This window comes from Catharus ustulatus, chromosome 7 (assembly GCF_009819885.2).
Source record: "Catharus ustulatus isolate bCatUst1 chromosome 7, bCatUst1.pri.v2, whole genome shotgun sequence".
NCBI classification, from domain to species: domain Eukaryota; kingdom Metazoa; phylum Chordata; class Aves; order Passeriformes; family Turdidae; genus Catharus; species Catharus ustulatus.
Window position 1 is genome coordinate 10,775,346 of NC_046227.1, and position 23,978 is coordinate 10,799,323.

A 23,978-nucleotide genomic window follows, 5' to 3' on the forward strand; every position below is an offset into this window, starting at 1 on the left:
ACTCTTGCCTTGAGCGAGCGCTGCCTTGCAGCCAGAGCCAGCGGTTGTGGGGCTGGAGCGTGGTGAGCCTGGTGTGTGTCCCTGACCCTGGCAGAGGAGAGCTCAGGAGAGCCTTCCAAAGGCAGGCCTGCCAGGGAGCAGCAGCCACAACTCACAGCTCAGCAAGTGAGCCTCACTTTGCCTCCCACCACCTTCATTCCCCCTGGCTCTAGCGAGCTGCACCTGCCAGTCAAGCAGGACCAGCACCCACCCGTCAGCAAACAAAAATTTTGGAAGGAGAGGAAAGCCTGCAGAAATCTGCACTTGAACTGCTGCTGTCTCCCCCTCACCCAAATCCTCTCTTTGCCTGAGGTAGGGCTGACTCACCCAGAGCAGCTCTGCAGTTGGCAGGCTCCCCAGAGCCCGCTCCACTGCCAAGGAGTGAGCACACAGGTTTCCTGAATCCCAGAGAGATGGGGCTTTCACATTCCTGCACTGTCTGTGTGTGAGCAAAAAAAAAAGGGGGTCTTGGCAGGGATGCCAGAGCCACCTCTCTCCATCCTTGCTTCTGTGAACTTTTCCAAAGGTTTCACGGGTGGCCTGCGTTTGCTGTTCCCTGTTGGCTTTGTCACATTGTCTGCTCTCTAAGTCTCAGGCTGCCAGCGTCTCTCCCCTGGATGACTTGGCTTGTGTTATTTTGTGTTAAAACTGGTATGTTTTTTTAATGGCTATAAATAAGTTAAAACTGCATCTTTAATTAATCACTGCACTTTATATTGTAAGTGGAGATTTTTTGTAATGATTCGTTTATGATTTTAAGATGCCATTTGCTCACTGTCAGATGTATCCAGCTTTTATCCCTCCATGTTTAACAAGTTCAGGATAGAAACAAAATTTCATCAATGAGAGATTCTAATCCATTTAGTCTAGAGCAAATAACTGGTTATTAAGTAAGTGGAAAGAGATTCAGTGGATACTTTTATCTAAGCAAAAATGAACTTGAGACACGAGTCAGTATGTTCATCATCTTAAAACTAATCTTCATTTTAAACTAATCTTAATATGTTTATTTTTCACTGACACAGGTTTAAATTGGAAATACATATGTCTGGATGACTAAAACATGAACAACAAATAGGAGCAGCAGCATGTATAGAGAAGTAGAAGCATTAATAGAAATATTTATGCTATAGCAGCTATTAAATGATTTATTTTTTTTTACGGTTTGGAAGAAGAACCCATATGTTTATAGGATTTTTTCCCCCCAATTAAAATATGTGTGTATGAGTGTGTCTTTCTCTAAATATTATTTAGCTACACACACATACACAGGGCTCATGTATAAAATTCTCTACCAGTGAAGTGAGAGCTGCTTCTCCTTTAGTTTCTTGTCCTAGTGGCAGGCAGAAAGGACACGCAATCCAACACCATCAGCCCCTTCACAGCACCTGCAGGTGCAGTTTTCAAGGCCAGGTTATGCCCTCTGTCCCCTCCCATGCCCGTGAAGGCCAGTGGAGCCCCAGCCCCGGGGCAAAAGACTGCCCAGAGTTCAGAGCAGAGGCAGCAGAGCCAGGCAGCAGAGCCAGGCAGCAGAGCCAGGCAGCAGAGCCAGGCAGCAGATCCAGCCGTGCCAGCCGAGTGCTCCTGTGGGAAGGGCGCAGGTAGCCCAGGACCCCTGAGAGGTGAGTGCAGGGACAGCAGCTGTGCACCCCACTGAACAGCACTCCAGAGAGGCTGCTGTGCGCTGCTTCAGGTGCCTGGACATTCCCTGAGCACACAGGAAGATGCTTGGTTTTATTTGGTCTCAGATTAAATACACGTGGCATGCAGGTGGCTGGGTACACAAAGATGTGGTTATTCCTTCACCCCCCTTTTTTTCTCAAGGGAGCATATAGATATTTTATATAGCATATAAATAAGCCACAAAAAAAGGAAAAACTATTGTATTTGAACTATAGAAAAATAATAAATACTTTTTTAAATTGCCCTACCTCAATTCCTAGACAACTCAAGTCTGACATGCAGTATATGATTTGTCTGCTAGGACTGAATCCAGGCACTTACCACTTTGTTAGCTTAAGAATTTTGAGCAATTTTTTCCATTTATCTGTATTCTCCCCAAAAACATTTCACACATTTCTCAGATACATCAATCCTTCCGGCATTCCTCTACGCACTCAGTAGGATGCCCTGCTATAAATATAATAAAGCCTTTTATTATGTCCATTAACCATGGACATGTGTGCTCCAAAAGTTTCCTGACACGCAGTCATTTGTGGCTTTTTAATTATAAACAGAAAAAATCTACCAGCAAAAGAAGACAGCAGATTGGAAGTGGATCTTTATGTGTGTGTTTTGAGTTTATTCTCTGACAGGCTGAAGGCACCCCCACCCTCCTGACCCCACCAGAAACGCCCTGTGCAGGCACCTATGTGTGCACAGAAAGCCACCAACACAACAGCACAGTCCTGTGATACACATCTGGCACCTGTGCCACTCCAGGGGACTTAGGCAGGTTTTCAAGACCCAATAACACTGATCAAACCTGTTTTTAACAGGCAGATACGCCCCCTCCATCTTGCAGACTTTGTTCCACTAGAACTCAGGAGAAAAGAAAAAAGGCCCAGTAAATTACTTGACAAATTAAGTCATATTTATTGAATGCGTTTTATTTCAACAACCAAAAAATTCTAACAGCCTAACAATGCACATAAGTTAAAAATTAATTATCACTTAGTGATAACGAAGATAAAGTTGATTTACATGGAAAAATGAACATTTACAATATGTTAATCCTTATTCACATTGTTGATACCGCAATAAAACACAATTTGTTTTTTTTATTTTTTATTTCACAAAAAAGGCGGAAAATTGTGCTTTGTTAAGAGGCACTACAAGAAAAGTTTCTTTCTCCAAATAGATATTATATGATGGATATTGAATAAATAGACATATATGCATTGTAATTCGCAAAGTTCTGGCAAGACCACAGGCTAAAATGCCCACAGATTCACTTAGAACCACTGCAAAATTGGCAGTGAAATTAAAAATAAAAAGGCAAGACTCAGCATTGAAAAAATACCTAATAAAATTTTTGGTTGAAGTGTAAAAGATACCAAATGTTGATGCCATCATCAGATGAACAACTTACATAGCTTGGCAAAATTCAGTTTCCTTTCAAATGTATGGAGTGATTTCAGCTACAGGATAAGAAGACAGTTTTGAAAGCGTAGCTCTGAGAGAAACATAAAGCAGCAACCATCGAAATTCTGATTAAAGCTGCAGCATACTACAGAACTAAAGGATGAATAGCAAAAGGGGCATTAAGTAAGCAACCCACCATAATTTTGCAAAGGTATATGAAATTTATGCAGAGATTCTCATGTTTCAAACATTAGCTCTGAAAAAATCTCATAAAAACTCCAGAGGTTACTGAGCAGCTAGAATTAGCTTGTATTGCAACGTCTTCTCCCTGTATATTGTCTGTTCTGAGTAAATATCTACACGTAGAGGTTTGTTTTTCGTTTTTAACTCCTACCTTTTATACCTTTCAAATATATAAATAGTATTAACAGTTATATTACATTGCCTGGTGTAGTAAACAGAAAGTAACTTTCAAAGTGATATTGCATGAGGTCTTTGTCAAGATGACATGAAAAGCCCATGTGAAAAAAAGGAAGGAAAAAGCCAGAAGCCTTGTTGGTACCGTTATGGCTGCAGTTGACAGGCGTCTGAAATCAATCCAGCTGCAAGGTGAGGTCTTTGTCTCGGAAATCATTGCAAGGAAGTGACAAGTGAATGAAAAGCAAATGCTACTTGGCGTCTCTCTCACGGGGAGCTCAGAGCGGGCGGATGCTGTGGCAGATCGCAGCTTTAGTGCTCAGGCCATCCAAGAGTCACTCGGGGCTGGCTCTGCTCTAGGACCGGAGCTGCTGCCTGGGCGCTGCGGAGCCTTCGCCCCGGAGGGCTGGGAGTGCAGCCGGGGCCGCAGGGAGCGGGACCTGCGGCTGAAAACACTTCATTGCACTGGCACACAACACGGGCGGGACACGAGGGAGCCCGGCTACAACAGAAACACGGGGCAGGCTGCGAGGAGGGCGAGTCAGCAACGCAAACCCTCGAGCTGGCAGCAATTTACCTGGGCAGGATTCTCGGGATTGTGGCATTTCGTGTCGCAATGTAACTTTACACGTGTGTGTTTGTGTGTATGTGTGTGTGTTTCACTTCAGTATAAACAAAAAGCAACAACAAGAAGGAAGCTTATAAATTTTAAGATCTGAAACAGAGAACAGGTAAATAAAATCCACGGTAAAATGTGGTTGATAGTATGAATTCCATACATCAAATCTCAACACATTTATCATTTTTCTCTTTCTATAAAGACCTCGTTAATGGACAAGTCTTCTATGCGCTGCATTTCAGCTTTAGTCATTCTGAATCCCATGAAAACTCATCTGTTCACTACAGAAAGGACTATCTGGAGAGTGGAACATGCTGTATCCTTTAAAGTGTGCACTGTGTTCAAAGTACTTTTAACTTACTAGTTTTCTTTTTAAGGTGCCCTGATCTGTTTTTCCATTTTCTCTCTTTTTTCCCTCTTTTCTTTTTTTGGCAGTGTTGATTTACGTCTTTAAATACCTCAAAAATTACCCATCAAGTTGCCAGATAGGAAGCCATATAATAATGAAAAAAAAAAAAAAATCAGGGATAAACATAGAAAATAAATAGGAATTCAAAAATAGTCACCACACCCTGAGAGCAGGCGGCAGTTTATCAAAAAAGCCAAAGCAACTCATTGTGAAGTGGTTTTAATACATAAACAAGTCTCCTCTTTAAAGAACTCATTTCACAGTCTATATTTTCAGGTTGAAAAGTTCCGTCCCATGCAATTTAATATATATATATATTTTATGTAAATATATATATACACACAAAGTTGTAAATTTCCCTTCACTGATTTCATAGGACTTTTTCTTCCCATTTACTTGCTAGCTGTCCCTTTCATAAGTGCAAGATTGATGAAGGCATAATCCTATGTGACTACAACGATTGCTTCAGTCAGATGTAGGAAGTGTAACACTCAAGTGTCTGTGTCAAGGCGATGTCTGATCGGGCAATGCTGAATTCATTCGGTTTGCACATGGATCATGCGCAATGGAAACAAACAAACAAAACGTGAAACGAGGAACAAAATCAGAAATAAAACCAGAAAATCCTTGGATCAATGTATTGCTTTCTGCACTCCTATCTCACATTATCTCTGGTCGATGTCCGCTGGAGCCGCTTTGCTTTTGTCGGGATTCTCCTCCTCGGCCTCTACTTTGTACATTTCCTCAGAGCCTTCCTCACTGTCGTTCTCCTCCGACTCCGTCAGCAGCTCCTCATCCTTGTACTCTGCCACGTCAACCACCGTTCCCAAGTGCTCTTTTAGCTTCCCGTGGTGCTTTACGTGGTAACGCTGGTTCTGGAAGAATTTGATGATGGTGTGTTTGGGGAGATCCAGCTGAGCAGAGAGGGTGTGGATGGCTTCCTGGTCAGGGTAGAGACCCACGTCATGAATAAAGCTTTGAAGGATACCTAGAGCTTCCAAGGAGATCTTGGTACGGGATCTTGGCTTTTTGGCACAACTGTCCTCAGCAGGTGGAGGAGGAGCCTCTTCTCTAGGTGGGGAATTCTCCTTGGCAGGCTGGGACTGCTGTCTGTGCAGCACCTATAAGATCAAACAGACACACACTTCACATGCTGACCTCCTCTGTGGTTGACATAAGGGCACTTGTACAGGTCTGTATACAGAATCTACTTTGTTCTGGTCAAGAAAAGTACAATTAATATGCATTGTCCACTGCCCTTCTCACCTATAAGACAGCTACACCTGTCTGTACATCTACAAATTGAAAGGAGGAAGTGATATAAAAGGCAAACGACATAAAATAAATGTAAACTCACAAAATAAGTAAGAAATACAAAATGTAAGTAACAAAAAGAAATATAAAATAGCCAAAATAAAAATTAAGTCAAAAGGTATTACAGTCTTATTGTCATGGTGATTGGCCAATTGTCCCATCTCAGAAAAGTCATTCGCCTGCTTTGCTCCTCTTCTCCTCATCCTTGTTTCCTCTCATCTTTTCAGGCTAGACACTTTGACCCTTTCTTCAAGATTTCAAGTACCACAAAGGCCTAAACACATGTGGGATTGTCAGGTGCTACTTTATGAATAATGGTTTTGCATTAAAATCCATCACAGCTACTTTATGGAAGAAAAATAAATAGTAGAAGTGCAGAGATTTCTTAAGATTTCTCTCAAGAGAGACAGCATAGCCAATTCAGTTGCTTGACATAGGTGGCTTTAATGTGTCTCCTGAACAGATTTCTCTGTATTACATGTGTGGTAATTTCACTAGTTGAGGAGTTCTGAGTTCAAATAATAATAGCCCTCCATTCTGAGACACCCTCTGGGCAAACACACTTCGCAGTCTTGTAACAGATTTTCACCCACAGTATCTCCTTTTCGGCAAGTTTAAAGAAAGCATATGTAGCTCTTAATCTTCCTAACAGCCACTTAAAATGGCTAAGAAAGGGCCTCGTGCAGCCCTTATTTCAGGGGAAAAATACCTGCTCTGAATTGTTCAAAACACAGAGGAGCTCCATATGCTTTCTTTAAAACCAAATCTACACAAGGGAGATTAAGAGAAAAAATCCCCTACAGGATTGAGGGCTGTATTTGCCCAGAGGTTTCTTCAGATGCAGGGAAATAATTATTAGAGCTTGACACTCAAAGCTAACAAAATCAATATGGATAACTCTTTTCTTCCACAAGTAAGAGGGAATTCTGGCTCTTTATCCAAGAAGAAAATGTCTTTGTTGCAAACTGTAATATCCAGAGAATCAAGCCTACATTAAAGCACTCTAAAGAAAAAAAAAACAAAAAAGCAAGGATAAATAATGGAAATGTGCTGAGAACTTGCACTGAATTTCACACAGATACTGAGCCCCCGGTAAATGCTACACTAGTCAAGTTATTACCGCAAGAGGGAAGTCCGCTGTGCGATATCAGCCTGTTATGCAAATAAAAGCAAAGGCTCTGTGCTGAAGAGCCCTTTATTCATCTCCTTCATCAAATGTTCCTGCCATGATAATTTGTAACATCAGCGACCTCCAGTCACAGCTTTTGGGAAGCGGATCGCAGTCCCCAGGCACTGCCCAGCACAGCATGCCCGGGGAGCTGAGCCCGTGGGGATGCTGTGACAGGGACCTGACTGTGACAGGGACTCGGCTGGGACAGGGACCTGGCTGTGACAGGAACCCGGCTGGGAGCAGTCGCTGCTCCCCCGGGGCTGCAGCTGCCCGGGCACAGAGCAGGACCTGGCACCACATCCCGGTGCCCCGGTGAGCGAGGGCTGGCAGTGCAGGGACACAGCTGTACATCCTGCTGCTGGCAGCACTGCCCGCTGTCCCCACGGACACAGCCATGCCCGGACAGTGGCAGGAACACCCCAACAAGAAGCAGCCCAGAGCAGGTGACAGCACAGGACTTGCCACCCCACGGGCAAGAGCTGAGGCTGGGCAGAAATACGGCAAACTTGTTTCAGTGCCAATTTGAAAATTCTCCTCCCAAGCACGTAAATACTGAGGGTGCCATAGAAATGGCTCACCAAGGAGCGGGGGAAAAGGGGGAGCTCAAATGGAAATGACAGATACTCTGGTTTATGTTTTATTACATCTCTTGCAATAAAAGAGCATCATGTTCCAATGAATGGAATCGCTCAGCTGCTCTTTGAGGATTTCTTTTTTGTCCATGGATTGCTTTCAAAGAGAAGGGCTGACGTTTCCAAATAGAGGGTTACAGATGAGGGTGGGATCCGTACCTACGTCAGCAGGGAACACTGAAAGCAGCAGAGCCCAGGATCGCTGGCTCTAGCCAGGCACCAAGCCCCACAAATTTGTCACACAAACCTTACCTAATCTCCCCTGTTGTGGCTTTCTGGTCCTGTCCCCTGACAAAGTAAAGCCCTGAGCAGCCAAAATCAAAAGTATTTACCACCATAAATAAAGTGCCAGGGAACTTACAGAGAGCGTCACACAGAAAGCTGCAAGCATTGCTAATCAGAAGCTGGATTCAAGTAGCATCTAACAGAGATAGAAACACATCCAGAAAGGGTGCGAATTATTCACTTCATTCTTGTTGGAGTTGGAAGGGAGCTTTTTTTTCCTTTCAGTTGACAAATAGCATGAGAAATGATCCAGCTTGAAAAATGTTACAAGACTTCCAATCAAATATAATGATGAAAAAATCCAACAATACGGGATCAGCAGCAGTAAAATGTTTAATTTGAAGGAGATGAAGAGATGCCTACAGCATCTATAAAGCAATCAACCAAAGAGAGGGCTGAGTGCAGGAGGGAACAATAATTTCAATTAACCCTTCCTTTTCCAGAGTGACCTCTCCACCTTCTTGAGAAGAGAAAATGCAAAACCTGGGCATTATCAGTGTAAAATACTAGAAAAAGATTGTATTTTATTCCACCTCCTCTTATCTTAGGTAGTGAAAAAAGCTAAATCTTCTAACAGATGAATCTCTTTCTTTTACTAACTTCTGGGGGTTTCCTCTGGATTGTCAGTAGCATTAACAAAGGGTTTCAGCCACACTATATTTTTCAGTAACAGAAATTTAGCCATATACAGATAGATGGATAAATGCACAGGATGTCCTTCAGATCTGGGCTGTGGTCAGTTTTGCAATCCTTCTGACAGGACAGGCTATTTAGCACAAAAGAGCACCCTTTTCTACGCAAACCAGATCAATTGCTGAACACATGGTACAAGATGAAGTCTAAATTACCTTTACATTAAGTATTTGCTTTAAACTACACTTGACTGATGAGCATGCTGGCCAGTTGGAGTGATTGGCTTACTTCATGTCTGGATCTGCACGCCACAGCCGCACAGAGGAAATGGACCATTCTTGGAGCTCCAGATTTTCAGAGCTTCGGTCATTATTAGGCTCCTACATCTGCAGGTAAAATTTCCAGCAGCTTCACAAATTGCTGTGCACACCCTGCCATATCAGTTTGGGGTTTGGGTCAATGCTGCTCTGCCTCTGCTCTGCCAAGAAGGAAACACCACTGCAGGAAACACCACTGCCCTTCCATGTGCAGGGTGCAGCGCATTTCCCAGTGCAGGTGAGCCCTCAGTGCTGGCCAGACCTACCACAAAGCACCGTGTACATGATGGGCTTCTGAGAGAAGGGTACCAACAATGGCCATGCTCAGCCTTCCTCTTCCCAGGAAAGCTGGTGCTGGGCTCAGAAGAGCGCACTTTGTAGCACAGATGCCCCATGTCCCCCTTCCCCACTCCTATTTCCATCCTCCATGCCCTTCCCCACTGCTCCCCAGCCACAGGTGGGGCAGCCTCCTCCTTCTCCACAGCCAGCACCATCTGGAGCTGACTTCCCTTCCCCTTCCTGACTTCTCATCTACTTTCAAATCAAATGTGAAGATACAGATTTCCTTCCATGCCCAGAGGATTTATTATTTTCATTCCTTCAAGACATTTAATTTTTAAACTTTGCAAGCATGGGTACCTTTCAACACTTGAGAACAGAGCATCTCTGGAAGATGCTGCTTCATGAAGGTTCATTGAGGTAGACTTTCTCCTCACAGACAAACATAACTTTTTGAAACAAATTCACAGCCCTGGTAGAAAGCTTGCAAGAAAATTACTGTGATGGAAGTTGACTTTAAATGATAAAGTGACTGGTCTTAGATCGCACTGTACTGAAATATGATTTGAAGGCCACAATGAAAAGCAGCTGGAAGCCATATGTAAAATATAAGAGTACATGCCTACAGGGAAGGAAGTGAGATATTGAATGATTAAATTTAGGAGAATATATAATGTAGTGTATCATTACGGGAGTGATCAGGATTATTTGTAATAAGCTAAGGGTTTGTGGTCTATCTAAAATCCAAAGCCAAGAATTATCAGGGGGAAGGGACTGTTGCACTGTTTTTACACGTACCCACTCCCCATGCTTCCCTGTGCTCCCACAGGAGAAACCTGACCTTGGTGTTCCCACAGAAAAGAGAGGTGAGTGAACCCAAACTGAAAGATGAACGTCATGGAACTGCAGTCTGTGCCTGCACTGTATTTAATTTTGGCTGGATTCACTGTGCCACTGATGTTTGTTTCCATTTCCACCCACTCTGTAGCTAGAACTACGCACGTGACATTGGTGAGTGGCAAAGGGAGCCAAGCAGGATGCTCGAGCAGGGAACACACACACACTCACCCGGGCACCACCAGCAGTGAGGCACTAGCTGACAACACTGGCTCTGTGACACATCACCCTCCACTGCCTGGACAGCCTTTTGAGCACACTGGAATCAGGAACTGCATTTCAATGTGAAAACCCCAAGCTCTTTGGTTTCCTCGTATGGCTCTGTCCTTCTCTTTGCAGAGAGGATCAGTCGTGAACTCCCTTCCACTGGGATTTGCTGAGGTGAGGAGGTGCCCCTTGCTAAGAGAAGCACCAAAAATGTTACATTCTTCAAAGACTGGGCATTTACAACAGAGATTGCCCTTGCTGAACAGACACCACCTGCCTCTGTGCACAGACAGCAGGAGCACTGACAAATACCTTGATGGCCTGTAGTAGTCAGTATCAATTTTGATAACCCAGACGGAGCAAAGTTGAATGGATTTGCCTTCTCTTTGCCAGAGGAGGTTTAGATTGGATATTAGTGAAAGGTTGCAAAGCATTGGAACAAGCTACCCAGGGAAGTGGTGGAGTCACCATCCCTAAAGGTACTTAAAATATGGGAAGATGTGGCACTTAGAGACATGGTTTTGTGATGGACTTGGCATTGGTGGGTTAATGATTGGACTCAAAAATCTTACAGGTCTTTTCCAAACCAATGTTACCAATCTATCCTCAGTTGTGGGAGGGGGTCTCACCTTTCAGCTTTTCTTCACCTTCACATTGTTCTCACAGCCAGCCATAACACTGTATCACATCAAGGACTTCTATGCCAAAGACAGCAAGATTTTAGCCTGCTTAAGGACCACAAAATAAAGCCAGAGAGAACAGACACATACTACAAAACATAGGTCCAGAACCTTCATTTCCATACACCTAAAATCTATTACTGCCCTCACAAGCATTCATGGCTCATCAGCAGGAGTCACCACCAGCCTGACCCCACACAAAAACAATTCACCACACCCCTCCCTGTCAGTAAGGCACTGGAGAAGCTTCTTCCCCATGGCCAGCTGAACTCAAGGGCAGGGTGGAAGACAGGCCTAAACAAGGCCTTCAGCTGCATTTTACTGAGCAACACCTCCCCTGTGTAAGCTGAGAGCCCCAAGGCAATGCCCAGCTATCCTAGCCCTGGTCTCTCTTCACATAGACACGTGCAAGAAGAGAAGAGAGGCAGCAGCTGCCATAACCAGGCCTCCACCCTGACAGCCTCCCAGGCTGGGGCTCGCAGGGATAAGAACATTAATTACACACAGGCCCTGTGCCAAGACTCTTTACAGGTTTCTAGGAATGTCTGTACAAGAAACTGGAGCAGAAGTTACAATTTGCACCTGTGTTCATTTCTTTCCTATTAAAAATGTGGTTCTTAAGACTACTCTTTTTTCTTCCCTTGCAAAAATACATTCATTTGTGTAAACACTGCAGCACTAGTCGCAGCACCAAAGGAAGTATTTTCTTTGGGCTCATTCTCAGAGTGACTTCACACCTTGACACCATAAAGCTGTGTTAAAGATTGTGGTTTAGTTTCCTTGCTTTTCTTGGATTATACAGTATCCTAAGGTCAAAACTCAGGGAAATCCAAAACTGTTATTAAAAAAGAAAAAGTATCTATGAAGTGATGACAAATTGCAGACGACAGGTGTTACATTACATTTTGACTCCAGGCAGGTTTAATATACTTTAGTTTCCTTTTACAATTGCCCTTAGCAGGTACTGTTATCGGTAAGGGATTTAAAAAAATATATGGTACTCAATAAAAGAAGACCGTGTCAAAAGAAATCAATATGAGCGTGCAAAATGGTAGGAAGTCAGACATGGATAAATATGTTCACTTTCATCTAACTTCAGTCTGAGATTCTTTTAATATTGTAGCTCAAATGCTAGCTGCATTTTCCAACTCAGCTTAGTAATTGCTTCACAGGAGTAAACACCTTTATTAGAGATAATTACAATACTTGTCTGTGATATGATGTACCCCATCTCATGAATGCCAGACCAAACCAGCCAACGAGAACTGGTGGCTACACCACCTCGTAAGCCAGCAGCCCTGGGTCCCATTAATTTTGTCTGCAAAGACAAAGCAGTCACACACTAAAAAAACCCCCAAATATTCAGGCCTTTCCTATCATCCTCCATCTGCTCCTGACCACCAGTGGAGCCAGAGTATCAGATCAGACAAACCCTGTGTTCTAAATCTATTGGCTCCGAGGTGCAAGTCACACTCTGAGCTACACAAAAAGGGACTTAGAGAGGACTCTTGAGGAGAGAAATGAGTTCCACAGGGAACTCGAAGTCAAAGGCAAGTTTGGTTTCCAGGCTGGAATGTAAGCTGGTTGAAGTGATTCATTTCAACATCTTTGGAGCACACTTGCCACATGCTTCCCTTTGCTTTACGGCAGCTGCCTTGCTCAAGGGCAGGAAATAGGCAGGGATTTGAAAGAGTGGCAAGACACAACACCCAGCCTCTGAAACAGCAGCCCCATCCTGTGCTTTTCCAGCACCAAACTATCCAAAATGGCCAAGAAGGTGACAAAAAAGACAATAGAAATTAAAATAAGAAAAAAAGGAAAGAAAAAAAAAAAAAGGAACTTTCAATTGTAAGTTGCTTTTGGCATCCTACACAAAGGGATAAGCGTAAGCAAAACAATTATTATTGACTTGAAAGTGGGGGGAAGGTGTCTCTCCCCCTCCCCAGCACACACTGCTCCCATTAATGCTAACAGGAGCTTACCATGCATCAGAGCAAATCCACCACAAAACATTTTTAAGTGCTATCATCACGAAGATAAAATTTAAATTACAGCCTGACTACACTGTGCTGCTAAGAGGCCACATGTGCAGCATAGCTTGCAGTGACAACTTCAGATGACCAGATAACTTTGGGACAGGTCTAAGAGGTTACTGTAAAACATCTGTGCAGAGGAATCTTTCCTTGTCTTTGCTTTCCTTTCAAGAAGCTGTGGCACTGCTGTCTGCACAGTTGTTTGAAGAATGTTTACAAATCAGCTTGACAAAGAGAAAAAAAACTTCTGCCACCACTTGACCACAATCATGATCTTATTCTTCAGTAATGCGTGGTTTATTTCCCTTTCCTGATCTCTGTTAATAGACAGCACGTGCCTACACAATAGCCAGTATTTTGTCTGTATAATGTTAAAAAAATAAATCAGAAAACTCTGACAATGCAGAACAGTGTCCCGGTGTTTCCTGGGGTAACTTCTCTCCCTCGAATGCTAACTCAACTCTTCCCACAACAGCACAGGCACAACTTTCATTGCTGTGCAAGTGCCTGAGAACTGGCTGATTTTATGGGGCAGCATAAATGAACTCATGCTGATGAACATTCATGTATTAGCTCTGAATTTCCCATCCTCAGCTGGTTCAAGCCAGATCCTTACGTTCACTGCAGAGTCGCTGCAAGCAGCACGGGTATCTCTTTCTCTAACACCTGGCTGCAGCCTGGGAGAGCTGCCAGCAGCTCCTGCCCAGCCCTCAGGTGGAGGCAGCACGTACCTCCTGTGTCCATAGGCACCCGGGCAGATCCATTCCGGCTGCTGCTGGCACAAACCAGGGCGCTGGTGACAGAGCGGCCGATGCGGTCAGGAAGTGTTGCACAACCTCGCTGCAGACTCTCTCCTGAAGGCACTGGTGATGGATGGCTCCATTGTCTGGTGATGGGGCACAGCCAGCACAGCTGGCACAGGGGCCAGTTTGCTGCACCCCTGGCAGGCAGGCAAGACTCTGCCGGCCTTGGAGAAGCCACACAAGTCTCTCTTGCCTGTAACCTGTGGTAGCAAGGCAGCCTTATCCACAAGGGAAAAAGCAACAGCCTCAGAAACACTGTCCTTCTTTGTGGTGATGCTGAGTCCCTCAAGTGGGACTTTCAATATCTGTGTGCATCCTGAAGGCTACAAACCTTCCAGTTAACACTCACCTTCTCCAAAACAAGACCATGAGCTTTGTGGAGCTCTGACTTGCCTCTTCTGTGCTTTCTTTCATAGCCCTAGCAAGGCTCTCTGGGGTGCTATGGTGTGCAAGCTTTGTTTAGCACTTTCCACATAGAGCCTGAGCTTGGTTGTGGCTGAAGGGAGGGTCGGCCGAAGATTTCTGGTCAATTCTGCATTTCCCCATCCGAGCCCTGATAATCCTGATGAGGAGCTGGCAAAATGCCACAACAACTAAGGAGGCAACAAAAGGGTTTTAGGTTTGGTTTTCTGCAGACAAAACACTTTGAGTGTCCTCTCTGCTTTCTTGTTTAATTACCACTACACATGTTCTCCTTTTCTTTTGAAAATCAGAAGAGTATTTGTGGGCAGTGTGAGCAAGATCTTCCCTGACAAGTCCCAACCTAGAGCCATGCTTAAGGTCAAGCTCTAAACCCCTAACTATGGTGGCACGAATGGCGCCACTATAATAATTTTGTTTTCCAGTTACTCAGACCAGGAGTAGGCACTGCATTATTTCAGGAAGGATATGTTTGGATTAGACACTGGATTCTGGTGGGGGGGTAATTATTTGTCCCATCAAACTGCTTTAGGTCCTTACAGATGGCTATTTGGGGTTTCAAGAATACCCAACTGTACTGCTAATTTTTACAATGGGAGCAGTTAGAAGTCAGGAGAACCTGACTGTTATGGTTAGTGAAAATAGCAGATTTGTGCTGATAAAACACTACTCAGCATGTTTTTTGGCTTTTGAGATGTAACCACCAATGCACTTAATAACAGGACTTGTGCAAACTATACTGTGTGAATCAAACACATAAAAGTATAAATATTCCTTTTTTTAGAAAGCAAGTCTTAAAAACTGCATCATAATCAACTACCGTGGTAAAAGCAAAATATTCAGTATTACCACACACACAACTGGCATAATGTGCTTTATTATACCCTTAGCTTGAAACTGGGTAAATAAAAATCAAATGACCAAAGTACTGTTTCCTGCACAGATTAGGTCACTGAAGACAGGATGCCTCAGAATTAGATCTGAAATCCTTCATCTTCCTTATTAAACTCTAGAAAAGGTGGGCACATGCAGAAGACAGAGGAAGCTACCCTGGGATCTCACTCCCATGCTGTTGAGCTCCATGTCTCACTACTCTGACCTGTACCTATTTTACAGACTCTGGATGCTGGTGGAAAATTATTTTATGGAAGTTCAACAGCACATGCAGTTTATATTCACAGTTTTTTAGTATATTTTTAATAAAACAGTTTAATGTAAGGCCAGAGAGGCAGTATTAGAACAAAGCAGAAGATGACATTGTTATGGCCCTGGGATCCATCCAGCTTTGCTGCTGGCTGCTGTGGGGAACTCCACAGACTGCTCTGTCCACGCCTGGCTACACACACGTAATTGCAGGGGTAAAGCTCACACTTAACACAAGCCTGCAGCTACTGTAGGTCTGTGTGCAAAGAGCCCCAGGCTTTTGCTAGAAATGCAAAACACCTTTCTTTGCTTCAATAAGGTTGGAATTGTGTGGCATTTTTCAGTCAAAGATCTTTTGGTCAAAAATGTGACTGAGTGACATCAAAGTACTGACTAAGTCAAGTCTACTTTGCCAAACTGTTTGCCTGGGGCAGCAGAGGGGTGAATATTGTGACAAAGTTCAAGCAGTTTTTTAGGCATTTTTCATGAAACAGCATATTCTCATTGCTTTTATTCGGAACAACTTCTGCTGCTCAAATTCTTCCTATTTTCCTTCAAAGCATTATGTTGCTTGTTGCTCTAAACTGCCGCAAACCTTGTTTTTTATTTGAACTGAAAATAATAATTTAGAAAGGACCGACATATTTTTTTCTTTCAGCATTTCAGAAATGTCAGCAACCTCTTTAACTCAGCTCAAGCAGTTCTATAGCTCTAGGCTGTACCACCCAAGAAAGAGCAGCTCACAGCCATCTATCTACCCACCTACTTCCTTCACCATCGTATTTGCTAAGGGTTGTACTGATGGGAGCTCTGAAAGAACAAAATGTAATGCAGTTTATAAAAGGAGATGGATGTGAATCCTTTCTATCTCAAAATCCAATAAAGCTTATGATTTTTATTGCATGTGGGAGTCCTTTGTAACACTGATTAGCAGCTTGGGCAGTAAGTCTGATAAAACCAGAAAGTACTTCTGAGTATATTCTGGCCAGAGACACCTGGGAGTGAAGTGTGAGTGTTGCAGCTGATGGCCCCAGGGTCACACATGTACCTTGGGATTTCTCCACTGGTTCTGTTCTTTCTGGCCATAGTTTTGTTCCATTCTCTCCAGATATAACTATTCCAAACCTCTCTTATCCTTTGATCTTCCTGAAAAGGGAGCATCATCTCAAAACTATTCCCCTTCACCTTTCCAACATGCATGAATGAAGACAGAAGATTTACAACCTGCTTCAGGCAGGGGTCCAGTTTAGGCTTTGATGGATCCCAAACATAGCAATGTGCCATTCTTAATCCTCATCTCATTTAAACAAGGGAACACCAGGAATAACATTACCCCAAATCAGCAGTGCTTCCCTGGTGCTAATCAGGCCATTAAAAAGGCATAAATAGTATGTTTGATGCAGAAGGACAAAGAGAACCACAGAAATTAATCAAAACCAGGGAAAAATTAGAGAGTAAAAGTAATAATACTCCTTCCAGCAAACCACAGTCTGAATGCATGATAAGTGGCTAAAAGACACAATCACTACAGATCTAGAGACAAAAAAATGTATCCTGACTGCATGAAGTGTAAATTAAACTTCCTATGATATAGAAGCATTTCCTTCACATGGCAGTCAGGAAATCCAGACCCTCTGCTGCAAATGAGAGGTACCACAGCTGACCCTCCCTGATCTTGCCTGTGGAAAACCCACACACTCAGAGCCAACAGTTGGAGGGAAAGGAAGAAAAACCCAAATGCGGCAGACTTGCTAGGAGAGATTTCCATGGAGGTCTCCTCCCCAAATAAGCAGATGGTTTCCAGTTAGTCAGGGTCAGGGACTGCCCGTGTGGTTTCCTGCCTGCTTGCCTTTGTAGCTTATCTGGGCCTCATCAAGATACACAGTCCAAAAAAATTAGAATGGCTAAGTACAGGAATTAGGGAAACTAAATACAAATCAGCTCTGCTCTGCACTTGTGCAGAGGAGTGGAGGAATCCGTGCCCGTGGGTGGGATGGAGGCAGCGGTGCCGACCCCTCTGCCAGGCAGCCATGCTGGGCTGCAGCACTGCACATCTGCAGGGGCCAGGCCAGGTCCCATTAATGCCACCGTGCCTCTCCAGGCACCAAAGCCGTGTCTGACTCCATCCAAAACACCCTCGGCAACAGTCCGGCTGCTTTGAAAATACCCCTGAAATCAGTTTACAGCCCTGCCTGCTTTAACTGTGGTGCCAGTGCCCAGCGGCAGCCCAGCTCCATAGAATATTCCCAGCCCAGCTCCATGGAGTATTCCAAGCCCAGCTCCATAGAATATTCCCAGCCCAGCTCCATGGAGTACTCCCAGCCCAGCTCCATGGTGTGCTCCCAGCCCAGCTCCATGGTGTATTCCAAGCCCAGCTCCATAGAATATTCCCAGTCCAGCTCCATGGAGTACTCCCAGCCCAGCTCCATGGAGTACTCCCAGCCCAGCTCCATGGTGTGCTCCCAGCCCAGCTCCATGGTGTATTCCCAGCCCAGCTCCATGGTGTATTCCCAGCCCAGCTCCATGGTGTGCTCCCAGCTCAGCTCCATGGTGTATTCCCAGCCCAGTTCTATAGAGTATTCCCAGCCCAGCTCCATGGAGTATTCCCAGCCCAGCTCCAGGCACACACTGGCTCTCGTAATGCTGTGCATGGGAGCAAAGCAAAACTCCACCAGGAATGTATGCACAAGCTGCCATATGGAAAGGGCATTCTCAAATTAAACCCTGAAACCCAGATGAGATTTGAGCGAAGGACAGTTTCACTTAAAGGAAATGTCTGAGGTCAACCAGCAATTAACTGAAAGGTTCTGATTGAATACGCTATTGACTGCGCTCACATCAGACAGCTTCCTGTTTATTATACCTTATGGGCTGTCTAGGTGCCAAGACATTAAGCTGTCAATAATCTATTAATACTAAACAGCTCCTCCCTCCTCACTCCCCCCTTGCAAATCCTCTTAGGCTAAGAAACTGCACTAAAAAGATGGAAATTTTTGAAGTGAGATGGAAATGAGCTTTTTAGGATATTTCTTTGCTTGGTTCCAGCTGAAAGTACAGCAACATTCATAAACAATATAACACGCAGTCTATAACTACATGGAAAAAATTGTGTTAAAAAAAATCAGCCATGATTGAGACCATATCCTGAAATCTGGCTTTCTTTTCCAAGCCATCTTTAAACAGTCTAAGCTAAATTTAATTAACAATTTACAACAAGGAGAGAGAAGTTATTTAAAGACAGGCCTACAGGTCCTTAACATTCAGTGTCTGGGAAACAGTTGTATATAAAAAAAAAAAAGTTTTAATGAATTTAATAGAGAAAAGCACTTTAATTAAATGCTGTCAAAGAGGATTGTATTAATGACTGCACACAAAGGAATTTAAAGCAAGCCAAGTATATTTAGCAAATAGGAAGTAGGCTTTCAGAGGCTGCAACTATTTATGTTTCTGCCATTGCAATGCATCTAGGAGATCGTGTTGCCAATTGAAAGCAGTTATGTTATTAGATATGATTTTATTTATTATGGATTATTAAAATTTCAAATGCTGCAGGGAATACATTTATTTCACTTCCCAAATGAAAGAACAAAGATATTTCCTCTTTGTTCAGTAAGGGGAAAAATAGGAGAGGAAATAAATAATAAATAGTAATAATAACTTAGCACTTAACTAGTAAAGTGCTGTCCAGACAGATCTTTTTATGGGGCTTGTTGAGTCCTGAAATTTTAGTGTGTCTCTTTCTTTCTGCTACAACTGGATGGATTCACAGTTGCTACCACAGCTTCCCTCAGCACAGAAAGAGGAGACAGCTCTTACATCTTATGGGTACAAGGGACTTCTGTGATTCCCTGCGCGGTTCAACTCTCAGAACTACCAAAACCCCAACAAAAGAAACCCAGGCTGCCAAGCTTTTGCAAGCACGACTGAGAATACCAAGGTCTTTCAGACCTAGCCATGAGACTTAGCCACATATAGCTCATAAAAAACCAGAACAATTCTGGCTCTGCATTAGGATTTTGTGCACAATGTGCTCACCTTCCTCAACATCCATGTGACAGGACCCCTAGCAGGAAGGAAGGGGCTCTTCACAACTCTCTCTGCCCACGTGCCCTGGATTCAAGTGTGACACATCAAATGGGCCTGGTTTAGTAAGTGAAATGTGGAGCTTCAAACCATAAATCTGAGGAAAAGGCAACTAGAATATTCAAGGGTATCAATATTATTTTGTACTCTAATGGCATAATAGTGTAAAACTAAATTTAGTCCCAACTGGAAATTGAAGAATGTTTTTTTTTTAACAAAAATTGAATGAGATGGCTGGGTCTGTAATATCCAGGACGTGTTCTGTGATTTACCACATCCTTTTTGCCACATGTAATGGTTAAAGATTAATAATTATTTTAGATGATTCAAACTTCCAAAAGTTCCACCAGAGGCACCTTATACATGCTTGTATTCCTTTGTTTCTGAATATCAAATCCTTTTAAATTTAGGCATCACAATGGGAGTTAGTCTCAAATTACTGGGTTTTAAATGTACTTATTTGTAGTTAAGATTTTCATATTCTCATTTGCAACATGGAAAAGTGAGTAGAACTGGGAGAGAAGTCATTGGAAAAGAGACACAAGGGGACACTGACTTCCTTTCACAATGTGAGTAGCATCATAAATGGTGAAGTTTAATTTTCTAAATACATTATCTGATTTTTGTTTAAGACTTTAATAGAAGTCATGTGTGATGTGTGTTGAGAATGTAGCCTTTGTTGTTCCACAGCTAGGGATCTTGCAAACAGCTTCGCTTTGTCTGTGCCAAGATATTTTGGAATATTCTTTGAAACACTGTAAGCATAGATGACTGTGAGAAAAAAATATGTGCTACTGTACTTGTGGATACTTGATGCGTGAGAATAGTGCATGCACATAAAAACACTTCTCCTTTCAATCTCCAATTCCTCTAAAAGTCCATACAAACATGGAACAACACACACAATATACCAACCCTGAAAAAAACAACTCGTATCTCTGCACATGTTACAGTCTCTGGGTATTTCCAACCATTCAGGGGACCAAAAAAAAAAAAAGAATTTCCAAAAAAAAGATTGGCCCTGGGCAAGGAGACTGACCGTCTATGTCCTGCTCTATCACAGCCTAACTCCCATTTCCATGGAGGATGCTGTGCAACACAGAAGGAAGAGTAGTTCCTTGCTGTTTGAGGGTCAAGCAGTGTAAGGTGCTCTGGTATCACTGTTCCCAATGGCTGCCCTCCCCATGTAATTTTTGTAATTGCCTATCTGTAGAAAAAGACCAACTGCAATGATCCAGGGTTCTTACTTTATCCTAAGATTTCTGTAGAGAGTCTGAAAATAAAATGTTGCATACAGCCAATAGCCTATAAACATTTACACATCTCTGAAGCCTGATACTATAACTTATGAACAAGTGTGGGGGATGTAAAGTAATTAGGGAGCATTAAAATTAAATTTAAAAGAGCAATATTTTTAACTGCAAAAATTTTCAAATGTAAATGGAACAGAGGCTTATCTAGTGGCTTTTCAGCCTTCAAGGTTTGCCTGCTGCTGGCAAGTTTGAAAGGTTATGTGAATTTAAAGAGCTTTATTTAGTGATACTTCTCTGTATGTTTGCTCATCCTCAACCTACTATGGCTCCTTACAACACTAGCAGCTTAGCATCTACAACAGGGCCAGGACTGTAAGAAATGAGGGCTAAATCTGGTCAAATTCTGTGTGAAAGGCAAAAGGGTGAGATAACAGGGGCCAGAGCTACAGTGATGTCATTTGCTAAAACGGCAACTTATCAGAGCAACACCAACACAAACCACCACCCTGCTGCTTACTGCCAAGTCTCAGCGGCGCTAAATTGGCACATTCCGATTTTAAGGGAAGTTTCTGCCTGGAGCATTTTGCCATGGGAGCCAGGGCAGCCCAAGCAGAGCTGCTCTGGGGCAGCCTCACAGAAGATGTACCCTCAGAGTCATCTTTATTGTAAGATGCTGCTGAAGAAAAGCACCAGTCATATTCTCAGGGCTCCTTCACGTGAGAGTCCCACCTCATTCCTGCCCTGTCCTCAGTTGATCCCAGACCAAATGAAAGTTGTTCAGGAACAGCTGTCGCTGAAGTGGCCTCATGGTTTCAGGTTCTGTACAAATGTGAAAAGGATGTACTATTCTGACAAGACTAAACTGGCCACCACAGAAAAACCTGAAACTCTGCAGTTTACTCGATCTCCGATTTCTAGGGTTAAATGGAACAGTTACTAAACCTAAACTAATTTCAGAACAGAGGCAGTTTGGCTTTAATTGCGAGTACACTCCCCACTATCATTCAAGGGGAATAGCAGGCCTAACGTTAATAAAAATCAGCAGCATTTTCAGCCACATTAGATATCCACACTAAACAGAAACAGCTGAGATGGTGCAGTAGGCAGGTTTGGCTGTAGCAGGCACAGCTCAGCGCCTTTCCCTGCAACTGTGGTAGCTATCAATCACAAGATCTACTGGATACTTCAGAGTCTAATATAAGGGGGCTGTTGTCTGATTTGTGACTCTGTCAAACTTGTGCAAGGCTCCGGAACTACTGTGACCCATCAGAAAAATGGTGTGCACCAAGAGGTTGGAGAGTCAAAGCATGCAGCCACAGCTGGTGTTTCAAAATGCACCATCTCTGGCTATGGGGCACAGGTACTGGAGAAGCACGAGAAGCTCAGAAGTGGAAGATGCCCGAGATTTTGGTTTTTTGCATGTACCACGTGCTTTAAAGATGGTTCCTTTACCCTGACCCAAAAGGAGTCACTCACACAACAGAGATAAATGCAGTGTGAGTGGCATTTGCAATAAATATTGCTGTCAGCTTTAACACTGCATAGATATAAGAAGTTACATAGTTTTAAATGTTTTTCAGTGGTTTTCAGTAGTTTATATCGAAGGAGATACTGAAATTGACTGTTGTCTAATTTTGGTAAGAGAAAGAATGAAACTCCAGGTAACCAGCAACTAAGAAAGAGATATTCTCCACTCACAAAATTCACATGTTCTGATACACATTTCCCTATGTAGTTCTAAAGCAAAGAAAAAAAATAATCTAAGTGCAGCCCTCCCAAACCAAAGCTCTGAGCATTTTGAGTATAATGAATAACCTACAGTACAAGTCTCTCTTAAAGTCCATCTGGGTTTGCTGAGTGCAAGTTGTGTCACCACAGACCACCCCTGTCTGAGCAGACATTGCATTCAGCCATGGATTAAAGAACTGGAGAGTCAAAAAGCAGTGGGTACCAATCTATGGTCTGTCTTTTGGGTGCAGGGAAATGATCAAAAGCAAATATATCATGGTGCAGCGATTAAGAGTGAGCCCCAGGGCAGAGCATCCTCACAAAAAAAAGTGTCTCAAAACAGTAAGGACCAGACTCAGAGAGCTAACATGGGTTGGGAAAGTAACTTTTGTCCAAATCTCACAGACAACTCAGTCCTAATTTCCAGTATGCAAAATCCCCTGGTGTAAGTCACACAAACATAGCAAAACCTCACTTTGCACATCATCCTATAGATCATTAAGCACACTATGTTCCCCTATGGAATAACACAGTTTTGCTTTACTCATCATCTATGATTGCCTAAGTATTATTAATTAATATTATTTTTTAAGAAATTTCAAGTCTCACTGGTTTTTCCATCTGTGTGCTATGCATTATGTGACCCATGAACCTCAAGACATTATTTAGAATCAGATAGTTCATTAGGAAGCACTACTGTGGTGTTCATGCCCCTCTTTATTACTTCTAGAAAGAGAATATAAAATTAGTTTCATTGGACTGCCATCGTCACTTGCCTTGACCCATTTTTATGAGGGCTCCATGTTTTGTTCTTTTGTATTTCATTGTCACTTCTAAAGTACTCCCTTCTATTCCTCACAAAATTACAAAATTAGTATTTCATTTACTTCTGTGGTATGTTATTTTCTGCATATTTAAAGAGATCACAAAGTTTGCAGTGAACACACAATACAGAAGAGCTTTCCTAGAGCTTTTTACAATGCCTTCTTTTATTTACTAATTCCTCTATGATTTATGATCTCAACTATTATATATTGCCAGATTTGTCTAAATCAAAGCTTCTGAGAAATAAAAGGGTGGAGGGATGTCATTTTCAAAAGTGACAAAAGTAACAGAGTATCAGAAAGCAACATTTGATTGCTCTTAAATAAGTATGTACCTACCAGCTTCAGATCTACCTGTTAATTTAGAGAAAATGAGAGGCAAGGTTTGAACATTCTCTGAATAGAAGGTACTTTGCTGCAGCGGTGGCTCATTACTCCAGAGAACCATCTTATCCACCCGGACACTCCAGAGACATCAGTCTGATTCATGGCCTTCCTAACGGAGTCAGGTTTCTCTGCCCCAGCAATTAACAATGAATTAACACTATATTAAAGTGCCAGGCAAGATGGTTACTCTCTGGAGTGGTCACCTTGGACACAGCACACAAATAGTGGGAGAAGGGAGAGAAATTAGATTTACTGTGTCCCAGCATGTCTGTAACAAACACGGAATCCCTGGCTGGCAATGGGAAGCAGCTGTAGGCACTT

The 23,978-nt window shown here is 43.0% G+C and overlaps 1 protein-coding gene across 1 annotated transcript in view; it reads right to left on the reverse strand.

Annotated features, from left to right (window-relative positions):
- Positions 1–2,610: 2,610 nt before the first annotated feature.
- Positions 2,611–23,978, reverse strand: part of SATB2 (SATB homeobox 2) — a 128,428-nt gene continuing 107,060 nt past the window's right edge. Inside the window, exon 11 of the mRNA XM_033065385.2 lies at positions 2,611–5,689. Within this exon, the coding sequence (XP_032921276.1) occupies positions 5,234–5,689 (456 nt within the window). The 3' untranslated portion in view covers positions 2,611–5,233. The remainder of the gene's footprint in view (positions 5,690–23,978) is intronic.